A 22,376-nucleotide genomic window follows, 5' to 3' on the forward strand; every position below is an offset into this window, starting at 1 on the left:
TACATCTGACACTTTTTTAGTCTTTCCAACTGTCTTTTGTAGCACGATGTTTTGAAACGTCTCGAATGACATTTTTTTAAACTAAGCATTGCTTTAAGAAATTTTTAAATGTTTTTTGAAAGTCTAGAAATTTTTTAATCAGTACATCAGACACTTTCTTAGTCTCCCTAACAGTCTTTTGTAGCACGATGTTTTGAAAAGTCTTGATTGACATTTTTTTTAATTTAAGCATTTCTTTAAGAAATTTTTAAATGTTTTTTTGCAACTTTAGAATTTTTTTAATCCGGTACATCTGACACTTTCTTAGTCTCCCCAACTGTCTTTTGTAGCACGATGTTTTGAAACGTCTCGAATGAAATTTTTTTTAATGTAAGCTTTTCTTTAAGAAATTTTTAAATGTTTTTTGCAACTCTAAAAATTTTTTAAACCAATTCATCTGACACTTTCTTAGTCAATTACCTTTCCTTGGCTGGAATTTTTTCAGAGATTTATTGATTTTTTTCGAAAAAATTCGACAACTGTCAGTCTGACGTTTCCTTTGTGTCATCGAAATTGGTCGTCTAACAAAAGTGCTCGAAATTCTTTTATAATCGGTCGTGATTTATTCAAAAGTGATCAAGTTGAAAGTGTATAGATTGGCAATTCACCTTCCGGGACGACAGAGAGTCGTTTTCAGACGAGGTGAAGAACAAGCGGTTGTCGACAGAGGACCTGTAAACACGGAGTTGACAGGATGGTTTGAATTGAACCGTGACAACCCTCAAGCGAGACAATTTTTGTATCGTGAGATTACAGATCATTTTGTTTGGAACAAGACTCACAAACGATGGACGTTTGTCACAATTCAGTCTTGAGGATCCTCCAGAATTCAGACCAAATCAGGTAGAGGACGATATCAACCAAGTTCGTGAAAGAGAAATCGGTGAAACGATGCTCGAACGATTGAATGTCGATCAGCGCAACGTCTTTGATGTAGTGATGAGAGAAAATTTAAATGGATTCGGCAATGCCTAGGAATTTGTTGGGATCTTTGACAACTAAATCTAGGGATTACAAAAATTTTCACCTGGCAACACTGATTTCAGTTGCGCTTGGGTCCTGCTGTGTTCTGTGACCTTGTGCTGTTGTAGTGGTTTTTTTGCAAAATTGCAGTCTTGGTATGTGCAAAAACAATGATGAAAAACACTATTAAGTATCTTATTTTAGATAAAATGGATTTGAAGACAAAAATTGACGATTTTCGTCAGTTACAAGCCCACCGTAAACTCCAACGGAACAAAAAGAAGGTACAACAGAACAACGGAACAAAAATAAAAATGCCTGCTTTTAATGCATTAATCAAAGCTGAAGAATTGCCTACATATCAGGCTGATATTACTGTCACACTTGGGGCTTCCATATCGATTATCGAACAGCACCCATTCAATTATTGTCATCCTCGAAGAAGTGTATTGTTCATCTCACACAATGTGGAGACTTACGATTCAGACGAAAATACCATAGAGATCAAGTTTAAAGAATATTCTAAACTTCCTGATACACAAATAATGTTTGTAACTGTTGGAGAACGACAGGAGTTTGAAGTAGCCTTCAGGACATTCATGGGCTATAGGTAAAAAACATATAATAAATTGTTTCTCTATGTTTGAATCTCACCATTTTTATACTATACTAAAACGTGATAGCTTGAACGCTCTCACACCCATGTAAAACGTTAACTTAACCATCTTTGTCACGCGACAGCAATTGTTTATTCCTGGAGATTATTGCAAAAATTTGGAATCACTAAAAGTAGAAAACGGCAAAAGGTAGAGATTGAGTGAAAGTAAAAAACAATAATTCAATCATAATTCTTCAAGGTAGTAGAGTTTTATAGAGAAAAACAGGCCTAAAAGTGCATAAATTCTAAGTATAAAAAAAAACTTTGTATTTCAATCAATCTGACATTTCTGACAGTTGTTGACATTTCGCGTCAATGTGGTTCATACTCAACCAAAAATGATAGAAAAACGGTAGCAAACATCGCTTTGTGAAGCAAGCAAATAGTGTGAGTTCTATTAAGGGCGAAGCCCTCGATAATAATTTAGACGAAACATTTGCGAATCCGACACTGTGAGTTCTACTCGGGGGCGAATAACAGTGGCAGTTCATTTACTAGGGGGCGATAATTTCGACAAAATGTTTGTGTGAGTTCCACTCAGAAGCGAAATAGTGTTTCTGCAAGGACAGTGTCACGGTGTTGTATTTTGCAAAGAGCGAGTGCTCAAAACTCAAAATATAGCTACAAGTTGCCTCGACGAATGCCATGAAATTCCTATAAAATATTGTTCCACATAAACTTTTATGCACACTTTCTGATTAAAAAAGGTAAGTGACGATTTTTTTCTTATTTTCTTCACCAATAATTTGGTAAACTATTATATTATATTAACTATAGATTATATTCGTTGGCGACCTTGAGAGATTGATGAAACTCAACAAATCCATTTTTTCATTTTATATTTTATTTTGAAAACTTTGGAGCAAAAAATCTTTTTATTATGATTTGTGGGGGATTAGGGCTGGTGGTGACCAGTTAGAAAATATCTGCGTCTTTTAATTTTAATGTTTACGTGAAGGCTTTGTATACGGTATGAGGGTCAATTGATCAACCACAAAGCAGTTATTGGTCCTAAATATTCTATTATGGATATTATTTACATTAAAGTCAAGTATTTATATTTTTTTACTATATTTTTATCAATTTCTTAAGGTTGGCGATACTAATAATACTAACACCTCACTGGCAACACTGACATCTCACTTCACTTTATAGTTCATTTTTATTCTTTGTCTTAGTGGTGTGTGTCGTTTGTGAAATTTTTTTGTGTTCAATTTTGTGTTTTTGATTGATGTCATTAATTTGTTACAGTGATTGTTACGTAGTGTTGATTGAGTAGTTGAAGATGCCACGGAGAAAATGAATCCACTTCGTTTCTCAAAAAGGAATTGACAGCAAGGGTCGTCCTGTCCGCAAAAAGCGACGTGAGAATGCCAATAGCGATGAAACGTCGTCGAAGACAACTCATTCAACAACTTCCATTCTAAAAGTTGTTGAAAGCGAGAGACAGGTAATAGTTTTTTTTTCTCTCTTAGTCAGATGTGCTATGTTATTATTCAATTTAGTGCAACAATATACAATGTAACTTTACGTTAAATCTCATATATAGGTATTACACTTAATTTAAATATGTACATTATATTTAATAAAAATGAATGGTGTTTCACATCGAATTTCATTTTTAATTTTTTTACAGTTCAGAATGACTTCCACAGAAATTTAGAAAATGGCAGAGTCTTTTTTGGTTTTTATGATACCGATATAAGAACGTACGATGATGGTAAACCAGATTCTGATGACGAAAATGGAGAACCAACAGTAACTGCAACGCTAATAATTTACGAAGAAGCGGAAAGTGTAACATTGGAGTTTGGTGCCTTGACCGAGAAAAGGAACTTCATAACAGCGCTGGGGGCATTTTTGGAGTTACAGAGGGTAAACTCGTCTGATTCCGGAACATCAACATTAGAAAATTAAAAATTAAATTAAAAACTTTTTTGTATGAATAAAAACATTAAGTAAAAAAAATGTATTTTAGTAGTCTTCTACTACTGTACATATCAACTGCTTTAAATTTCAACTTCAACATGCATCATAAACAGTCTGTATATACAGGTGATTCCAAAGTGTTGTACCATTTCTTGGATGGTGATAAAATATATCGAAATGAGTTAAAAATTCCCATGACATAAAGTTGTTTAAACCTATTTTCACAAGATATAGCTCTTGAAAGGTTAGATTTTGGGTTAAATTTTGGACTGTTCAGAACATGTATTGTTGAATTTTATTAGCAGAAACGGCAGATCGAATAACACTAAACAAATATCTATTAAAAACATTACGAATTTGAGTTTTATGTTGTAGAAATTATTTAACAAACTAGCAAATTTAACAATAAATTAAATCCGAAAACATTAGAAACAAAAGACCTAAGATGCCTACATGATAATATGAAAATTGTGAGTTTTGTATTTCCCAAAAAAAGAGGTTTAAAAAATTCTAAATTCATTTTTATTTAATTTTTTTAACAACATGGCGGGTAGCGCGAGTACCTCTAATTCAGCAGCATGTAAAAGGTGTAAAAAGACTAATTTAAAAACCTCTGTTAAGTGTGTAACATGTTCAAATGTGTTTCAGTTGTGCTCAATATTACGGTGCCAAATTTTACGACGACAACAAGATTAAATGTTGTGAAATCACGGACGGCGAAACCACCGATGACACTGAAGTGAATCAATTATTTTTAAAAGATCTTGAGGAAAATCCATCAAACACAAGTCCCCAGACTTTCCACTACATAATCCACCAAAAGGATATTATTATCCAGGATTTACGTAGACAAATTCACTTATTAGAGACTCTTTGCGGATTTATCAAGCCGCCGGAGAAAAAACCTATCGTAAGAGATAGCGCCAAAGGAAGGACAATGACATCGATAAAGACACCGGCCGTAGATAATAATAGTATCAATAAACAAAGTGAACAAAATAAATCTAGTGCAAATCCGAGGGAGAAGACCAACATCATGGGTACTCAAGATGCTGGGAAATCAACATTTAACTCCGTTAAAATTAATCAAAAAAATTAACGTATCAAATGGTAACAGAAAAAGCAAACAGTTCACCATTGGAAAAAAAAGATGCCGAAGCATTAAAGGCTCCACTACCAAAGGCCTACTTATACGTAAGAAAGCTTGCCAAAGATGCTACTGCATCTCAACTAAAGAAGTATCTCGAAGATGATTTTCCTGAAGTCACCTGTGAACTTGTTGATAACAAATACGACGCTAACCACTCAAGGTTTAAAGTTACTATTGATCTTCACAATCTGGAAAAAAGCAACGACCCAGAAATATGGCCTGAAGGAGCTGTGATCTCAAGGTTTTTTCATCCCAAAAGGCAAACGAAGCAAGACAAATAACCCGTGCCTCAAAAATGAAGACGATGACCTGTTCTTCAGTCAGTGATAACTTAGCTGTTTTACATTTAAACATACAATCGATTAAATCTAAAATAGGTGAGCTTGAGTCATTTTTAATAAACTGTGAAAAACAATATAATTTTTTATGTCTAACTGAGCATTGGTTAAATTATTATGAAATTGAAATGTTAAATATTATAGATTTTAAACTCGCTTCAGGTTTTGGCAGACAATTAAATCAACATGGGGGTACAGTAATTCTGGCAAAACAAAGAACTCCTTTTGAAAAAATTGACATTTCGAAATTTAGTAGAGAACTGGACTGTGAAATCGTTTGCATACGCCCATCCAATATATTTATTTTCTCTGTTTATCGAAGTCCATTGGGTAATTTTGAGAATTTCATTAATATTTTGAATGCAATATTTTCTTATTTAAAATTTTTAAATCGTCAAGTAGTTATTTTGGGCGATTTTAACATCCATTTCAACAAAAACACTATTCAAAATGTACAATTTCAGGATTTTATCACCTCATTTAGATTAAAAGCAACTATCACTGCCAGCACGCGACAACTGCTTGGATAACGTGATAACGAATTTGGAACGCCCATACAAAACTAATGTCCTAACTCACAGCCTTTCCGACCACAAGGCTATTGACATCTATTTAAAAAAAAAAACAACTGACGAAAGTGATAAAACGATCATCTTTCGACCTTTTACTCAGAAAGGCATGTGTAAGCTGTATAATCTTCTCGATAATATTAACTGGTCCTTTATTGACTCTCCTAACATAGATACTGCCGATAAATTTGAAAATTTTATTAGAATCTTAAATAATAACATTAAAGAGGCTTTTCCTCTGAGAAGTAAATGTATATTAGCAAAACTCAGCCACCATTTAAAATTAATTGGTTTAATATTGAACTAAAAAACATCAGGAATCATCTAAATTTTTTGCACGAAATGAAACAAAATCAACCCCAGAATAAAATACTCACACAATATTATCTCAAATATAGAACTTTTTATAGAACTAAAATTAATGAGGCAAAAAAACAGGCTAATACAAAATACTTGACAAGTCACTCAAATTTATCAAAAGGTGCATGGTGCTTAATTAACACTAAACGCCAAAAATTCTAAAACACAAGTGAAATCAAACTTAACCAGTAATATGTTAAATACTTATTTCACTAATATTCCCAGACTAATTTTTGATAATATACCACCTCCAAACAACAATATCAATAACCTAACAGTATTATCAAACTGTAAAAAAATTCAAGCGGTATTTTATTTTAAAGAAATTTATTTTATTGAAATGCGTGACACTATTAAAGATATGAAAAATGGTGAGTCCAAAGATTTTTACGAGATCAGTATAAACTTAACAAAAAAAACATATTAATTTACTTATTATCCCTTTAACTAAATTAATAAATGAATGTATAAGAACATCAGTCTTCCCTACCTGTCTAAAAATTTCAAAAGTAATACCACTTCTTAAAAAAGGGGATGCAAACGAGGAACAAAACTATAGACCAATTTCAATTGTTCCAACAATTGGAAATTTTTTTGAAAAAGTCTTATTTAACCAATTAACAGTTTTTGCGGAAAAATTCATTCTCGTTGATAACCAGTTTGGGTTTAGACGTGGTAAGTCAACTGTTGAAGCTGTTCAAAAACTTATAAACATTATAACACAGGGTATTGAGGACAATAAATACACTGGAAGTATTTTCTGCGACCTTTCCAAAGCCTTTGATTGTGTTTCTCGAGACATACTAATACAAAAACTAGAGAAATATCGTATAAGTAACATAGCACTACAGCTTATAAACAACTACCTAAGCAATAGGTATCAACTGACGTATTTCAACGGTCAAACATCAGATCGGGAGAGGATACAGTATGGAGTGCCTCAGGGATCAATTCTCGGGCCATTACTGTTTCTTCTCTTTATAAACGATTTGCCAAATTATATGGATACCTGTGAATCGATATTATACGCTGACGATACTTCCTTCTGCTTAGGAAAAAACAATGTTGATGATTTGCTTAGAAATATGGAGGAAACACACTCAAAAGCTAAGGAATGGTAACTTAAATTAAATACTAGTAAAACCGCAGAGATAGTATTTTCTACTCGTCCACTAAATATGAACCACAACAATGTTAAATTTCTAGGTGTCACACTTGACTCCAAATTAACTTGGGAATCTCATATCAATGAAACATCAGCAAAACTCTAAAAAGTTGTTGTTCTTAAGAAATTTTGCCAGTGAAGTGTCTCGTGAAGTTGTATTTATGGCCTATTTTGCACTCTTTCAGGGTACCATGTCTTACGGCATTCTTGTTTGGGGCCATAGCTGTCACGCAAGCAGATTATTTAATATGCAACAGCGTGCTGTCAGGATAGTGGCTAACATTAACTATCGGGACGACGTAAAAAACAAATTCCAAGAACTTGCCATCTTAACACTTCCGTCCTTATATATTTATCAATGTTTAATATATATCAAAAACAATCTTCGTTATTATAGACCGAGATCAGAGTATCATCAGTATAACGTCAGAAACAAAAATAAGTTAAATGTAGATTTTACTAGAATAAATAAAATTAGAAATTCTCAAAATTACTACGGACCTATATTTTTTAATAAATTATCACCTGAAGTAATTGCTTTACCCCCTAAACATTTTTCGACAAAAATTGAAGCATTTCTTTTGCAAAAAGCCTTCTACAGCCTGGAAGAGTTTATGCTCAGTGAATGTTTGTTGTAGTTTTGTTAAATAGTGTAGTGTAGTAAGAAATGTAAACAATATCGTAATTGTAACACATGAATAAATTTTATTATTTATTTATTATTTATTTATATTTAGTTGAAAGTCTTCTATAATATGAAAATTGTGAGTTTTGTATTTCCCAAAAAAAGAGGTTTAAAAAAATTCTGAATTCATTTTTACGTTTAGTTGAAAGTCTTTGTTAAGAAACTTTTGAATCAGGCTGTATTTTTATGAAAAAATTAAAGATAATTAATTTAATTGCTAATTTTTATAATTCCATAATGTATAAATTGTTTTTGATTGTTTGATAATAATATATAGGTGAATAAGTAAATACAGGTTGTTCCGTTTTTATTGTTACAAATTTAAACAGGTGATAGAATATTCAATTTTAAGACAAAAGTTTCCTATGAACATGTATCAAAAAATGTTACGTAAGCTGAAAGAGATGCGTTTTTTAATGGGGTTTTCCACTATTGCAGAATAGATAAAATTACAAAAGTTGGTACAGCTGATAACACCTGAACAAATTCAAAGATCAGTTGTCAAAATTTTTAATCACGGGTGTCTTAAACGGTGAAACAAATTTAATTTTTAATTTTTATCCTCTTTATGGTCAGTAAGACAAATTGTAAACTGATTTTACTTAAAAACGGTAAGTTGTATCGAAAAAACGCAAGAAACCTCTTTTTTGTAAAAAACTATGGAATATAGATTTTTGTGGTTGAAAGTGGCACGAACCAATAGCCAAAATAGTTAGGGTACTTTTATCCTAACCCCCCCTAGTTCAGCACGCCCCTGAGTAAAAAGTTCGACATTTTATCTTTCAATTCTTTTGGGTGTATAAAGATTATCAGTTGACCAAATTTTGAAATTTTATCTACAATGGTTGCTGAAATATTTCAAGAAATCCATTAAAAGATGCACCCGTTTCAGGGGATGTAGCTCCCTTCTTTAATATTTTTCGATACATGTTTATAGGAAACTTTTATCTTAAAATTGAATCTATCTATCACCTGCTTAAATTTGTAACAATAAAAACGGAACACCCTGTATATTTACATTATGTAATATAGAGCTATTTTAATAATTATTTAGTATTTTTAGTACACTAAGATATAACACCCAATTAAATAAAAAATAATGCAAAAATTAATTAAAATATTTCCTATTTCTTGGAATAATTAATTATCTTCAACACTTCAAAATCAAAGAGCGTGCCGCTTTTACATATAGCCGAAAGCCTTGTCGAAAGTCAATCATTAATGCCGGGAAGATTCCAGTAAAAGACATTTCCAAGAATTTTTGCAACCCCTCTAAGCACAGTGCAGTGCCCTTCTATAAGTTTAGGTTTAGTTGTCTGTTGTGGAGTAAAGAAGCAACACTATAGTAAGTTAAAGGCAGCTTTTATTACAATCTCAGATAAATTATGTTAATAAACTGTTATGCATAGTTGTTAAAAATGTAGATGATTCGGGTAAAATTGTAGACAGATTATTAGAACTGGTTACAGTTGACGCTAAAAAATGTGATGCAGAACATTTATTTGCTGCTTTTAAAGACTCTTTAAATACGAAAAAAATACCTATAATAGTAGATTATGTTATTAGGAGTAAAAGTGATTGTTTATGTGGCGAAGCAGAACGTTCAGCAACACACCAATAATCAAGTAAATCACCTCAATAATCAGGACGCTTTGCAATAAAATCGTAACAAACGTCACGCGTCAGTTTCGGAATTTGTGTTGAGATTTCGAAAGTGTTGATTGATTTAACTGGTGAATAATTGGTGTAGTTTACAGTGCAATATGTCGAATGCTGATAATCTACCTTGCACCTCTCCAGAAAATGCTGAAAAAGCGAAAGAGACAAGAAAGAGACAACAGTGATAAATGTCAAAGTAAGTGTCAAGTAAAAGTAAAAACGCCTAGGCGTAAAAACAGTGTTTTTACTCCATGTCTGAAAAGTAAAACTTTTACCTGTGTCATTTAGTCATAAAAGTGGTCACTTTTGTGACATTTGCAGATAAAAAATATTATAGGTTTAGCTTCAGATAATGCCAGTGTCATGCTGGGAAAACACAATGCATTAATTGTTCTGCCCTGCATTTGTCATTCTCCGGCATTGGTTGCAAACAATGCTTGCTCAAAGATACCTGGAACACCGGAAGAATTTGTTAGAAATGTAGCTATAATCCATTCACGAGGCTGTTGCCGCTAAGCAATATAACGAAGCCGAGGGTGACAGGTGCCAGTGCACCCAAAACATTTCGCCCTCGATTTGGGTTGGGTGACGACACTTCTTCATGCGAAAAATATTCTAATACATAATTATTATTAGCCGTAGGATATTAGGTCCATGTATCGTATTTTTATTATTTCATTTTATAAAACAAATATTTGTTAAATATTTTTAAATAAATTTTAAAATTTGAGTCGTTACATTTTTGTTATCACTAATCCGGCATTATGCTTCTCATTTGAAAGTTTTACCTCACTATCTTCCTCTTACTCCGACAACATACAGTGACATGAAAAAACAAGAATAGACATATTGAGTAGGTATCGAAAACCCTCGATTTTCACAATAAAAGAAACAGGCACGAGTGTTCGGTTTGAAGGTGATTGTTCGGGCGGTCCTCTGTACCTGCCACCCGTATATGGTGGAGGTTGAAATCCACTTGTATTTTTGTATTGTAACCAAAGGGAGTATCTGACCAACAAGCATACGAAAAAGTCGAACAACATGTATCTTTAAATATAAGTTAATAGTGTATAGCATACAGTGTTTCATTTAAAATGATCCTTCGAGCAGGCCATTTAAGATAAACGGGTACCTACTCCCACTAAACAACGCGTCCCAACATTTGGTCCTTCGAGCCGGATCGCCCAAGTCAGACGAGAGAGCACTTCAGGGAACACAAGGTAGGACTTTTATTAATGTTTCTAATTGTGTGCATTCTCATTTGTGCCGCATTTCTCATAAATTCGTTTTAAATCACTTCCCAAAAATCCCGAACATGAGCGAGTTAGAAGCTCTAATAGCGCGTCGTGGTGTGATAAAATCTGCTTTAACACGTGCCAGAACGTATCTCGAGAACTATATGAAAACTACAGGTACGTCAATTTATCAATTAAAGTCGAGGTTGCCCAATTTACGCGCAACTTTTAGAGATTTTGATAATGTTCAAACAGAAATTGAGATCAAAGACAACAGCGCGAAACAAACAAAAGAACGAGAAGATTTCGAAACGAAATATTATAATATTGAGTCAGAAATATTAGCTATTATAGAGAAATCTGAAGCAGTTAGCGAAGGAACAACGGCAGGTTCATCATCAAATTCAAATCCGCCTAGTTCGATTAGTAACGTAAGATTGCCAACATTAAATCTACCAACATTTGGCGGAAATTATTTAGAGTGGATATCATTTAGGGACGGACACATTTAAAGCCATAATTCATGATAGTACACATTATAGTAACGTGGAGAAATTTCATTACCTAAAATTCTGTTTAACAAACGATTCTCAAAAGGTATTAGAATTATTTGTAGTTTCAGGAGATAATTATCAATCTGCCTGGGATGCTTTAACAAAACGGTACCAAAATAATAGAATCATAATTCAAGAACACGTTTTAGCAATTTTGAACTCTCCGATAATTACAAAAAATTCACATACTGCGTTAAGAAAGTTAAATGACGACCTGACCATTAATTTAGTAGCCCTCAAAACTTTAAAACAGCCAACCAATCAATGGGACGCCTTGATCGTGCCCATAATTACTCTTAAATTAGATTTCGTTACCAAAAGAGAATGGGAAGCCTCACTTGGCACCGAAGTTCCAAAAATTAACACATTACAAGAATTTTTGCAGAAACGTTGTACGCTTTTAGAATCTCTGAACGCGTCGTCAAAAAGCAATAACGAATCAAAAGGCGCATTTCAATCGCGAAATCAACTCACTCAAAATGCGCCCCAACATTTGGTCCTTCGAGCCGGATCGCCCAAGCCAGACGAGAGAGCACTTCAGGGAACACAAGGTAGGACTTTTATTAATGTTTATAATTGTGTGCATTCCCTCATTTCTGTCGCATTTCTCATAAATTCATTTTAAATCATTTCCCAAAAATCCACGAACATGAGCGAGTTAGAAGCTCTAATAGCGCGTCGTGGTGTGATAAAATCTGTTTTTCAAATGTTGGGACGCGTTGTTTAGTGGAAGTAGGTACCCGTTTATCTTAAATTGCTTGCTCGAAGGATCATTTTAAATGAAACACTGTATGCTATAAACTATTAACTTATATTTAAAGATACATGTTGTTCGACTTGTTCGTATGCTTGTTGGTCAGATACTCCTTTTGGTTACAATACAAAAATACAAGTGGATTGCAACCCCCACCCTATAAGGGTGGCAGGTACAGAGGACCGCCCGAACAGTGATTACGAAGATTTACAAGGGGTACGGTTTATGGCTTAGCGGCAACAGCAGCAAGAATGGATTATAGCTATTTTTCGGTTTCCGCTAAACGAACGGCAGAACTTGCAGAAATGCAGGAATTTTTTAAAAGTACCACACAAAAATTCTCAAACTATCAGCAACTAGATGGCTGAGCATGCAGCACGCCATCAAACGTGTTTTAGATAATTGTCAAATACTTTTAGATTATTTTTGGGTTGCTTAGTTGGAAGATAATTCTAAAATAATATCTTCAATTTTGGATCAATTAAATAACAGTACTACAAAAGCAGTTTTGCTATTCCTCAATTACATTTTACATTTTTTTAACACTTTTTAACACTCTCTTTCAGTCGAAAAAAATGTTGGTTCACGAATTACAACAGGAATGTAGAAATTTTTTTAAAAATATCATAGCACATTTTATAAGAATATTTAAATGATTTTACTATTAATTGTAAAAACCCGCGAAACTTTTTAGAATTAAAAACAATTGATTTGGGACCAGAGTGTCGTTTCTTCTTAAGTAACTTGCCAGAAGAAATAGCTTTAACCAAACCGGAACAACTGCATACCCTTGAAATAGTTTCAAGTAAATTTAATTCACTAGAAAACATAAATGTCACTGCAATTGATATAGAATGGAAGAAAATTGCTATTAATTTTAGCGAAAGTAATGTGGAAAGGCAAAAATTTCTGGAAGGTTCAATTGAAGACTTTTGGCACAGTTTAACGCTAGTCGGGATAACGTGTGTCCACTGGACACAGAACCAATTTTAATGTTGAATTACTTGAAAAAAATAAAAATACATCCTCCAAGTTTTAAGACTTTGTCCAATTGCATTTTGTTAGTACCTCAACAAACAACTTAAAATTTTGAATTTTATTTTTCGGAAAATAAAAATTATTAAATTATTTTGTAAAGTATCTGTATAGATGTGTCCGCTGGACTCACTGTAGTTTTAAATGGAGACAATGTGACGTCCGCATTTCTTCGCGACGTTGCGTGCAATAATAACCGATTAGGACTTTTTCATAAACTGTGCAAAGGTGAAAGTGGTTGTGTACTCGTGGTTGTGCACCTTATTTTTTGTTTATACCCAAGGTTCTTGTTACTCTGAGGTAATTCGTTTTTTTATTACAAAAATTTACGATAGTGGTTGCTGTTTTATATAAAAAAAAGATTTTTTACAAACTTGTTCTAACTTAAATTTTCATGAACGAAATAAGAAACTACTATTTACATTTTTATCACGAATTTTATGCTAAACACAAATTGGAATTTCGGTTAGATAAATGCACGTTCTTAAACTCTGAAACTGTTTGCTTGAGTTATTTAATAAACGAAAAGGGTATCCACCCGAATCTCGAAAACGTATAGTGTGTTAAAAATTTTCCTGTTCCCACCTGTTCGAAAATATTTTTTTATTTCTGTGAGTTTACAAGTCACCTTGCTGAAATAGGTTACCGTGCCAGTGGAACACTTCGTGACAATCGGTTAGGAAATTGTCCACTGAAAAGTGTAAGGCAAAATAAACTGTGAAAACAAAAAATAGCGGACATTTCGAATATTGCTTTTCCAAACAAGTCGCCGTTGTTCAGTGGAAGGACAAGAAAATCATGTGTGCTGGCACAAATTTTGACGGCATTGCAACCAAAACTTACTTCAATACTCAAGAGACGCAAAATCAAAAATAACTGTACCACAGCTAGAGATCATAAACAAATATAATAAAGGGATGTGAGGAGTAGATCAGTTAGACGGAATGGTAGCCAATATATCCTAAAAAGGTTCTCACAGAACCCTCCACATCAAACGTAGCGATTAATTGCGATGCCATGGCGGCATTCCCCAATTCAGGGTGTTGGAATTGACCCTGATTAGGTCCTTGACCTCCATGCGGAATTCGAACTCTATTTAGCAGCTGTTGTTGGAAAAGGTTATTCACCGGCTGTAGTCCCTGATTTTCTCCTTGAGCCTCATCCGGGGAGATTCCATCCCCTAAATTGTTCTGTCCGAACATTTCTCCGTCGACCTTCTTTTAATTCTTTTCGTCGATATGCAAAAGTCCGACCGAAGTTGGAATAAAACTGTCTAACGACACCGCGCGTATTCGTAGCTTTTGTTCTGCGATAATTTTCTCCGTCTTCGTGCTGATATTCAGTAGTATGAAAAGAGGGCCGTGCTTTACAATTTTACAACAACCCGCTTCTCAAACCTACCAGCTGCCTATTTGATTACCGCAATTTTTTTTTATCCCATTGATTCATGAGACAAAATTTCATTTCACTGTGAGACATGAGTTGACGTTTGTTTATTTAATCGTAATTATATAAGCGGTCGCTCCATGCAAATTTATTTCATTTGACCCCCTTAATTTCAAGTGACATTTTTGACCTGAACTATGGGTAAGTATCATATATTACATATTTTCTTTTATTTTATTATCATATATACAGGACGATTCAGATAAGATAATGGCGATGCAACCCAAAATACAAATTTCATTTACGCCTTTGATCCAATTTCAATTAGGATTTGCAAGTTGAATCCAAGTTATCATCTTGTCTCACTCTGACATCAGTGCAGAGAATGATTATTAGTGCCATTCAGTTCTCGCGGAATGATAGAGAAATTAGAGAAGTCTTTGCGGTGTAAACCCAATAAAAAATGTATGAAACAATGAAAAATTAAAGGTAGTCAAACAGTTTTTTTTATAAATCACAAATTGCTTGTCAAAGCACTATTAGAGCAACATAAGATAACTTGGATTGCAAATGCAAATCGTAATTAAAATTAGATCAAAACGTAAATGAAATTTGTTTTTTGGGTTACATCGCCAGATCGTCAGACTCATTATCTTATCTGAATCGCCCTGCAGAGAACAGCGATTATTAGTGCCATTCAGTTCTCGCGGAATGATAGAGAAATTAGAGAAGTCTTTTCGGTGTAAACCCAAAACAAAATGTATAAACGAATAAAACAAACAAAGGTAGGTAAACTGTTTTTTTTTTTATATAAATCATAAATTGCTTGTCAAAGCACTGTCAGAGCAACATATAACTTGGATTGCAAACGCAAATCGTAATTAAAATTAGATCAAAACGTAAATGAAATTTGTTTTTTGGGTTGCATCGCCAGATCGTCAGGTTCATTATCTTATCTGAATCGCCCTGTATATATATATATATTTTTTTTCAATTTGTTCATTTTACCACCCTTATATGACTGAAGAGAGAGATATAGAGCTTTATCATTTTTTTTTTCTTTTTCAGCACCCTGTGTGACTATTTTATACGGGCCTACTCCCCCTTGTTTGGTCGACTTAGCTATGTTAGTTATACCGGCCTACATGTGGGAGAACTTATCCCCCATTATTGGGGTAGCTAGGCCCAACCACCCCCGGCCTTCAATGGGACCTAATGTGCTCCGTATCGGCCCGATGATACTTCAATGGATCTCGGACCCCTCAGGAGTTGCGGTCACTTTTTGGTTGTAATTTACAAGAATATAAATTTTATTATTTTCTTAATTTTATTATTTTTTTTTTGTAATTATTTCTGAATAAATAATTTAAAATGAATTTACGTTAAATTATTTCTCATACTTTTATTCCCTAACTACAGTGGGATGGGTGCAAGGCGTTTGCTCCTATCGTACCATCACAGGGCCAAAACTCTGATCTAATTGGTTACTCTTCAACTTTGATTATCTGATTTCCTAGTGGATAAATTTCATAATTTTTACCAATGGTTCATTTTAGTCTGCAAGTGTATTGAAAACACCTCAGACATGTCCTGTATGTACTGAATTTTTTTATTATAGAATTATTTTAAACAAAAAAAATGTTTTTGATTGTTTCACTATTAATTGTGACCTATTTATTTTGGTTTGATTTTAATTAACCTCAACTTTGATAAACAAATTTTGCCCATTACACATTTTTTTAACCCCTTTTTTTTTTTTTTTCTTTGTTACAGACTTCCCAGCTGGTTACTGGGGAGATTTCCCGGTTAACTACGTTACCGTCCACGGGGTCCTGACGGACCTTGAAATTGACCTTATCATGGACCATCTACCCCAGGACCTGCTCCTAGAGGCGGAGCGAATAGAGCTCCATAGGGAAGGTTTGCTGCCACAGGCCCCGTTGGCGCTATACAAGATATTTGAAGTCATCAATGGGTCGCTCGCCATCGGGTACGATTACCCGAGGGGGGCAACCCTTTGTGTGGATGTCTTTTTATAATTAACTTCTTTATATGTTATCTTTTAAAAATTGTTTATTTCTTCATATTTTATAAAAATATATATTTCCTTTGTAATAATTTTACGTGTTTAATTTTAAGTGTTTTATTTTTTTTTCCCACGGTTTTATTTAAAAATCGGTAACGCCTTTCATCCACCCACTACTAGTATTTTACAAAAATACGTTATCTGGTTTTCAAAAAAAAAAAAAAATTTACTCCCCCATCTCTTAGGCCACACAAGGTTTTCTCGCCAGACCCAGACTCATATCCCTCATCGCACCTGTCTTATAAACATTTTTAAGCATGCGCTGTCCTTGATCTTCTTATCGGTCTAACGTGCGCCACGTTCACACATTTCTTAAGTGTGAAAATTCCTTTTAAAAGCTTTTTACATTTGAAAACACCTGATTGCCATTAACCGTTCATTTACCCCTTTTTGTTCCATTCTACCTATACTTAAAAAAAAATTACCCTTGATTATTCCGGTCTAAAGATTTTATTGACATGGTAAAGGTGCCAATTATCATTAATAGTCATTGTTTTTCTCTCCCAAAATGTGACTGAAGCTCCTACTGACTGCGCCAAATCGTTTGTGGCGGGTTTTTGAGTTTTATTATTTACTAGCTGTCAAACTTATTTTCGTATGGGTCAAGCGGTGGCCCGCCAACAAAGCGATTAAATTTCTTTGAACGTAGGACCTCAGTCAACCCGTGAGATCAGTCAACTTTAGGAGAGGAATGAGCAGACAAATAAAATCACTGTTAAGTATTAATTAATTATATTAAGGGTAAAATAAAATACTTATACATGAAATAAAAATTAAGTACAGGAAATTACACATGAGATTACCAGATTAAAGTTACCACTAACTTTCCTGACATTTTACAGTACAATTTCAAAAGTCCTTTTAGATTGCAATGATTTGTTAGAAAAACTGTGGACAACTGTAGTGAAAGAAATGCAACCAATCTAAGTATTGATATAATCATCTGGTTTCTCATGGCTTAAGGTAACGATATTTTATAACACAAAAATGATCATAACTTATTATTAAAGTGGGGTTCGTAAATTGCGACCAAAGACCAAAACTACATCGTTCTCATTTGTTTATAATTGTGTCAACACTCTTGAATTCAGACTCATCCCGCGGCAGACTCTTTAATTACATTGTAAGCAGTTTTCTAATGATAATTTGTTTAGAATTCCAATCCGAATGAGAACTATCGCGTACAATAATAATCGGAAAAATATACGGTACGGCATGGTAAGTTAGAGCAGCAGAACAGGCGAAAAATTCAACAAATCAAAACTTACTCATTTCTTATGACTGAAATCGGACTCAGAAGGTGAACTTAGCACAAAACTGTTTTGGCTCACAAAGTAACTACTCGCGTATTCACTCTGTATGCAGAATGGTTACTCCAGATTCGCGTCTTCGCCTTTTTATGTTATGGCCCGACACGTCATCCCTCGATCGGATTTTTCCTATGCACGGGGAGAGGTCATCCTAGGTGACCCAAGTGTGAACTTTTGTGAATCATACAAAGCATTTAAAATTCCACGCCGTCTGCGAAAAACTCGCCTGCTCTAATTGTGTTTACGTTATGGCCTCCCGGAAGAGTCTGGGTTCTTGACCGCCTTTTCAACTACATAGGTTTGGTCTTTTTACAATAAATTTGTAAAACATTTATTTTACACATTAGGGCTCTTTTTAGCCCGTCACAGGACGAGTGTGTCGTCTGTCAACCAGAGTAAGAAAGATGGCGAATAAAGAAACAGAAGCATGCCGTGTTTGTCTTTTCATTAATTTGTGTTTTATTTAAATCGGCCCACCCTCGACTACAAATAAAAATTTTGGGTTTTTTGGTTAAGTAGGAGTAATTAGAAAATAGTTTTATTTTTTTTTGTAGTTTAGGTATTTCAGTGTTTTAGGTGTGTGGAACGCGATACACAAGTATTTTTATTAAATTTTATTTTAGTAAGTATATCTTTAAAAAATGAGATTATATGCTTTTATTCTTCGACATTGTCAAAATTTACGGTTTTTCTCCCGTGTAAGGAAGTTTTGACAACTATTGGGCATTTCTCAATACAAATTATTTTTAACAGATTTAAAGCAAGTTTAAGCCTTGTTGACTCTAATTCGAAGAATAAAATGTTGTATTCCACTCGTTTGAGTGTAAATCGGACGCTTTATTCCACCTCGTGGATGGTAAACCACTCGTTACACTCGTGGTTCAAAAATCCACTCGGTCAAATAAAGAGTCTGATTTACACTCAAACTCGTCGAATAAATAACTATTATGAACAGTTTATATATTTTTTATATTAATCTTTTAATAAGTATTCAAGGTCCATTTATTTCATTTTTTATTCTGGATTTTGATTTGATACGATTTTTTAGGTACTTAAAAGTGTTTTCTTCTTTTATAACAATTATTAATTACTCCTAGAGTAATTTCAGTATCATTATAATAAATGTTAAAAAATATTATTTCAATGTAATCAGGTAGTGGTGATCACTAGTTATAAAAGTTAAAATACCAAGTTAGTAAAAACGTAGTAAAATCTAACAAATTGCAGGGTTGTTTAAAAAATTAATTATCTATGAACTTCTATTGCTTTTGGGTGCAAAGGTATTAAAATATTAATTTGTAAAATTACGATATGACGGTGATGGTCTTAAATTGTGCTTTATTATAATTTTGCATGTATGCATGCGACTTATTACTATAGTTTTGAAGCACGGGATTTTATAGTTTATCACATCTCATTTCTGCCTTAGCATGCCATTATTTTGCGCTGTTGTTAATTGTGGTAACAAGTCCGCAAAAACTACTGTTTTAGTTTTGAAGCACGGGATTTTATAGTTTATCACATCTCATTTCTGCCTTAGCATGCCATTATTTTGCGCTGTTGTTAATTGTGGTAACAAGTCCGCAAAAACTACTGATATGGGATATTATCGGTACAGTAACTTCATTGACTGGAATACTCTTTAAAATACTAAACCTTTAGAATTCCTGCCGCTAGAATATACACGGTGATTCAGATAAGATAATGAGCCCGACGTTCTGGCGATGCAACCTAAAAAACAAATTTCATTTACGTCTTGATCTAATTTTAATTATGATTTGCATTTGCAATCAAAGTTATCTTATGTTCCTCTGACAGTGCTTTGACAAGCAATTTATGATTTATAAATAAACTGTTTGCCTACTTTTAATGTTTTATTCTTTCATACATTTTGTGTTGGGTTTACATCGAAAACACTTTTCTAATTTCTTTATGATTCCGCGAGAACTGAATGGCACTAATGTCAGAGTGACATAAGATGATAACTTAGATTCAACTTGCAAATCCTAATTTAAATTGGATCAAAGGCGTAAATGAAATTTGTTTTTTGGGTTGCATCGCCAGATCGTCAGGCTCATTATCTTATCTGAATCGCCCTTTATATTAATGAGCGACAAACACATCTAGCAGTCTTAAGGAGGCAAAAGTGGATTCAGGCTCTAAAACGTGCTGACCCAACTGAGAGAAAGTTGAAGTATGCCAGAGTGTGTTCTCGTCAATTTTCATTCAGGTTGATAATTTTACATTAGTAATTTTGATTTTATATTAATATTTTTTTAAGTAAGCTTGCTTATCTGGAACATGAGACCAGTCCAGACTGGGTTCCTTCTTTACATATGGGGCATCAAATCCATCAGATGATGTCACCCCTAAGTAGATTTAAGCGGTTACAAAGACAGGACGCTATGGTATACTTATAGGAGTTAAATTGAAAAATAAGAATTTATTTTTATATTTTTTTGCTTGCGAATGCTGCATGGTCTTGTTTTTTGGTGCATGTAGTAGTTGCTTCTTTGGATTTACCATTACCAAAAGGGAATTTACTTTCTAGATTGATTTGGAGTAGTTTTATTTCAATATAGGTTGTAATTTAATTTAATGATTCACAGCAAGCAGAAATGCTTGGGGAAACAACTACCCCACCTGAACCTGTTACGCAACACGTAAATCGACTTACGGAGAGCTTCAAAGTGCATTAGAAAAAGCTAAAGCAGAAATAATAAAATTGAAAAACGAGTGCGCAGTTACAGATTAGAGGAAGAACATTTTGTTGAAAATGAAGAAGATATTTCTTATTTTACAGGGTTCCCCGAATACGCATATCTTCAAAATGTTGTAAAGTTAGTTGAATCCTATTTACCACAGAGGCGAGTTGTGTGCTAGTTTTGGTGAAATTGAGGCTGAATTTTCATTTCAAATATTTAGCCAAAATATTTCAATGTCATCGTACTACCATAAGTAGAGTTTTTGAATGCACAATGGAAGTGTTGTACTACAGACTAAAAAGCTTGGTTCATTGGCCACAAAGAGAAAATTTACTGTGTAATACACCTGCATGTTTTAAAAATAATTTTGGTGAAAAAGTAACAGAAATTATTGACTATTGAGGTGTTTATCCAAAACTCCTCAAGTTTAGACGCGGCAGCCAAAACGTGGTCTAATTATTTATAAAACCATCACACCATGAAATTTTTAATTGGCATTTCTTCACATGGAAGCATTATTTTTATTTCCAATGCTTATGGGGGTAGAGCGAGCGACAAGTACATTACCGAACACTCAGCTTTTTTGGATAACCTTATCCCAGGAGACCTGGTTTTGGCAAATCGTGGATTTTCCATTGACGATAGTGTACGGATATATTGTGCCGAAGTCAAATACCCCTCGTTTTTTAAAGGTCGAAAACAACTGGAATAAAAAGAAGTGGAGGAGACCAGAAAAATTGCGAATGTGAGAATCCATATCGAAAGGGTAATAGGTCAACTAAAGGAAAAGTTTGGCATTTTACAAAGGACTTTTCCAATCAAGCAGTTCAAGAAAACAGATGACGAAGGTTTCGCAATTATTCACAAAATAATCAAAGTCTGTTGTTCAATAATTAATATTTGCCCAGGAATAGTACCAATTGATCTTCGATATTTGACGACAGATCTGACCGCTCATCTCTTTCCTCTGAGGATGACGAATTTCGTAATCCAAAAATGGCAAAAAAAGGTAAAGGTGAGTATTTAGATAAGTAACATTTTACTTTTTCTAATGATTCTTGTCGACTCTCAAAAAACTATAAGACATACAAAGCCTGGTAAAAGGGGCACGTTTATTTTATTTTTTGCTTTTAAACAAATAAAATAAATTTTGATAGACTCATTTGCAACTGTCAGTAGATCCACTACACGACCTTGTTCGGTCATCAATAATGTAGATCCGGCTCCTGGTATTTTAATAGAATTTGTAATAGAAAAGTTTTTTTTTAGGTCGACAGATAAATCAGAATTCAGTTTTTTCTTGAACTCGTGATACAGTAGTACAGGGTGGGTGAATGCATAGAGTGTACACAATTACTTAATACTTAATTTCAATTATGTATAGGATTCCAAAGGCAAGTGCTTCGTCATTTGCTACACAATTTTTAGGCTGTAGAACTAAGTCGCACAGGGGGTGAAACAGCACAAGAATTGACCAGACAACTAATGTTTAAATTGATTACAAACTGTTTAGACCAAAACTTTAGTTGGTAGTGCGCAAAAGGAAAAACTCCTTTCAAAACAACTGACGGAAGTCATTATACGTAAGTGTACTGTACAATTAAACCGATTTTGTTTTGAAATCTTTGTATATTAGAGGTAGTACGTTTGAACAAAAGCATGACCAGGAAGGCCAAGATAAAGTAATAAAGTCAATAAAAAAATGGCTTGCAAGAGCCAAAGAACGTTTCCAAAATAACCTAAATAAATCAAAATAAGTTTAAAGTTAAATTTATTTTTGATTTTTTTTTTTTGTT

The 22,376-nt window shown here is 33.7% G+C and overlaps 2 protein-coding genes across 3 annotated transcripts; both read left to right on the forward strand.

Annotated features, from left to right (window-relative positions):
* Nucleotides 1-1,028: 1,028 nt before the first annotated feature.
* On the forward strand, nt 1,029-16,592 carry LOC123005014. 2 transcript variants are annotated; one of them, XM_044398600.1, is made up of 3 exons: nt 1,029-1,157; nt 1,207-1,612; nt 16,253-16,592. In XM_044398600.1, the coding sequence occupies exons 2-3, from the start codon at nt 1,212-1,214 to the stop codon at nt 16,287-16,289; spliced, it is 438 nt and encodes a 145-aa protein (XP_044254535.1). In that variant the 5' UTR covers nt 1,029-1,157; nt 1,207-1,211; the 3' UTR covers nt 16,290-16,592. The 2 variants fall into 2 exon arrangements, 1 of the variants encoding a protein (XP_044254535.1); XR_006412721.1 differs by lacking the exons at nt 1,029-1,157; nt 1,207-1,612 and adding an exon at nt 13,249-13,393.
* A 2,824-nt stretch (nt 16,593-19,416) lies between these two features.
* Nucleotides 19,417-20,295, forward strand: LOC123005295. Its single transcript, XM_044398979.1, has 3 exons — nt 19,417-19,492; nt 20,003-20,105; nt 20,157-20,295. Exons 1-3 carry the CDS (start codon nt 19,417-19,419, stop codon nt 20,293-20,295), a joined length of 318 nt encoding a protein of 105 aa, XP_044254914.1.
* The last annotated feature ends 2,081 nt before the right edge of the window (nt 20,296-22,376 follow it).

This window comes from Tribolium madens, unplaced genomic scaffold (assembly GCF_015345945.1).
Source record: "Tribolium madens isolate multiple individuals breed KSU strain unplaced genomic scaffold, Tmad_KSU_1.1 Scaffold_20;HRSCAF=117;Tcas5.2_LG4, whole genome shotgun sequence".
In the NCBI taxonomy this organism is placed as follows: Eukaryota; Metazoa; Arthropoda; class Insecta; order Coleoptera; family Tenebrionidae; genus Tribolium; species Tribolium madens.

Bases quoted from the DNA above. Each gene is read 5' to 3' on its own strand.
- LOC123005295 (XM_044398979.1), top strand. From the start codon at position 19,417: ATGCCATTATTTTGCGCTGTTGTTAATTGTGGTAACAAGTCCGCAAAA. The intron at 19,493-20,002 runs GTAACTTCATTG...AAACACATCTAG, and splicing joins TATGGGATATTATCGGTACA to CAGTCTTAAGGAGGCAAAAG. The intron at 20,106-20,156 runs GTTGATAATTTT...TATTTTTTTAAG, and splicing joins TCTCGTCAATTTTCATTCAG to TAAGCTTGCTTATCTGGAAC.
- LOC123005014 (XM_044398600.1), top strand. From the start codon at position 1,212: ATGGATTTGAAGACAAAAATTGACGATTTTCGTCAGTTACAAGCCCAC. The intron at 1,613-16,252 runs GTAAAAAACATA...TCTTTGTTACAG, and splicing joins AGGACATTCATGGGCTATAG to ACTTCCCAGCTGGTTACTGG.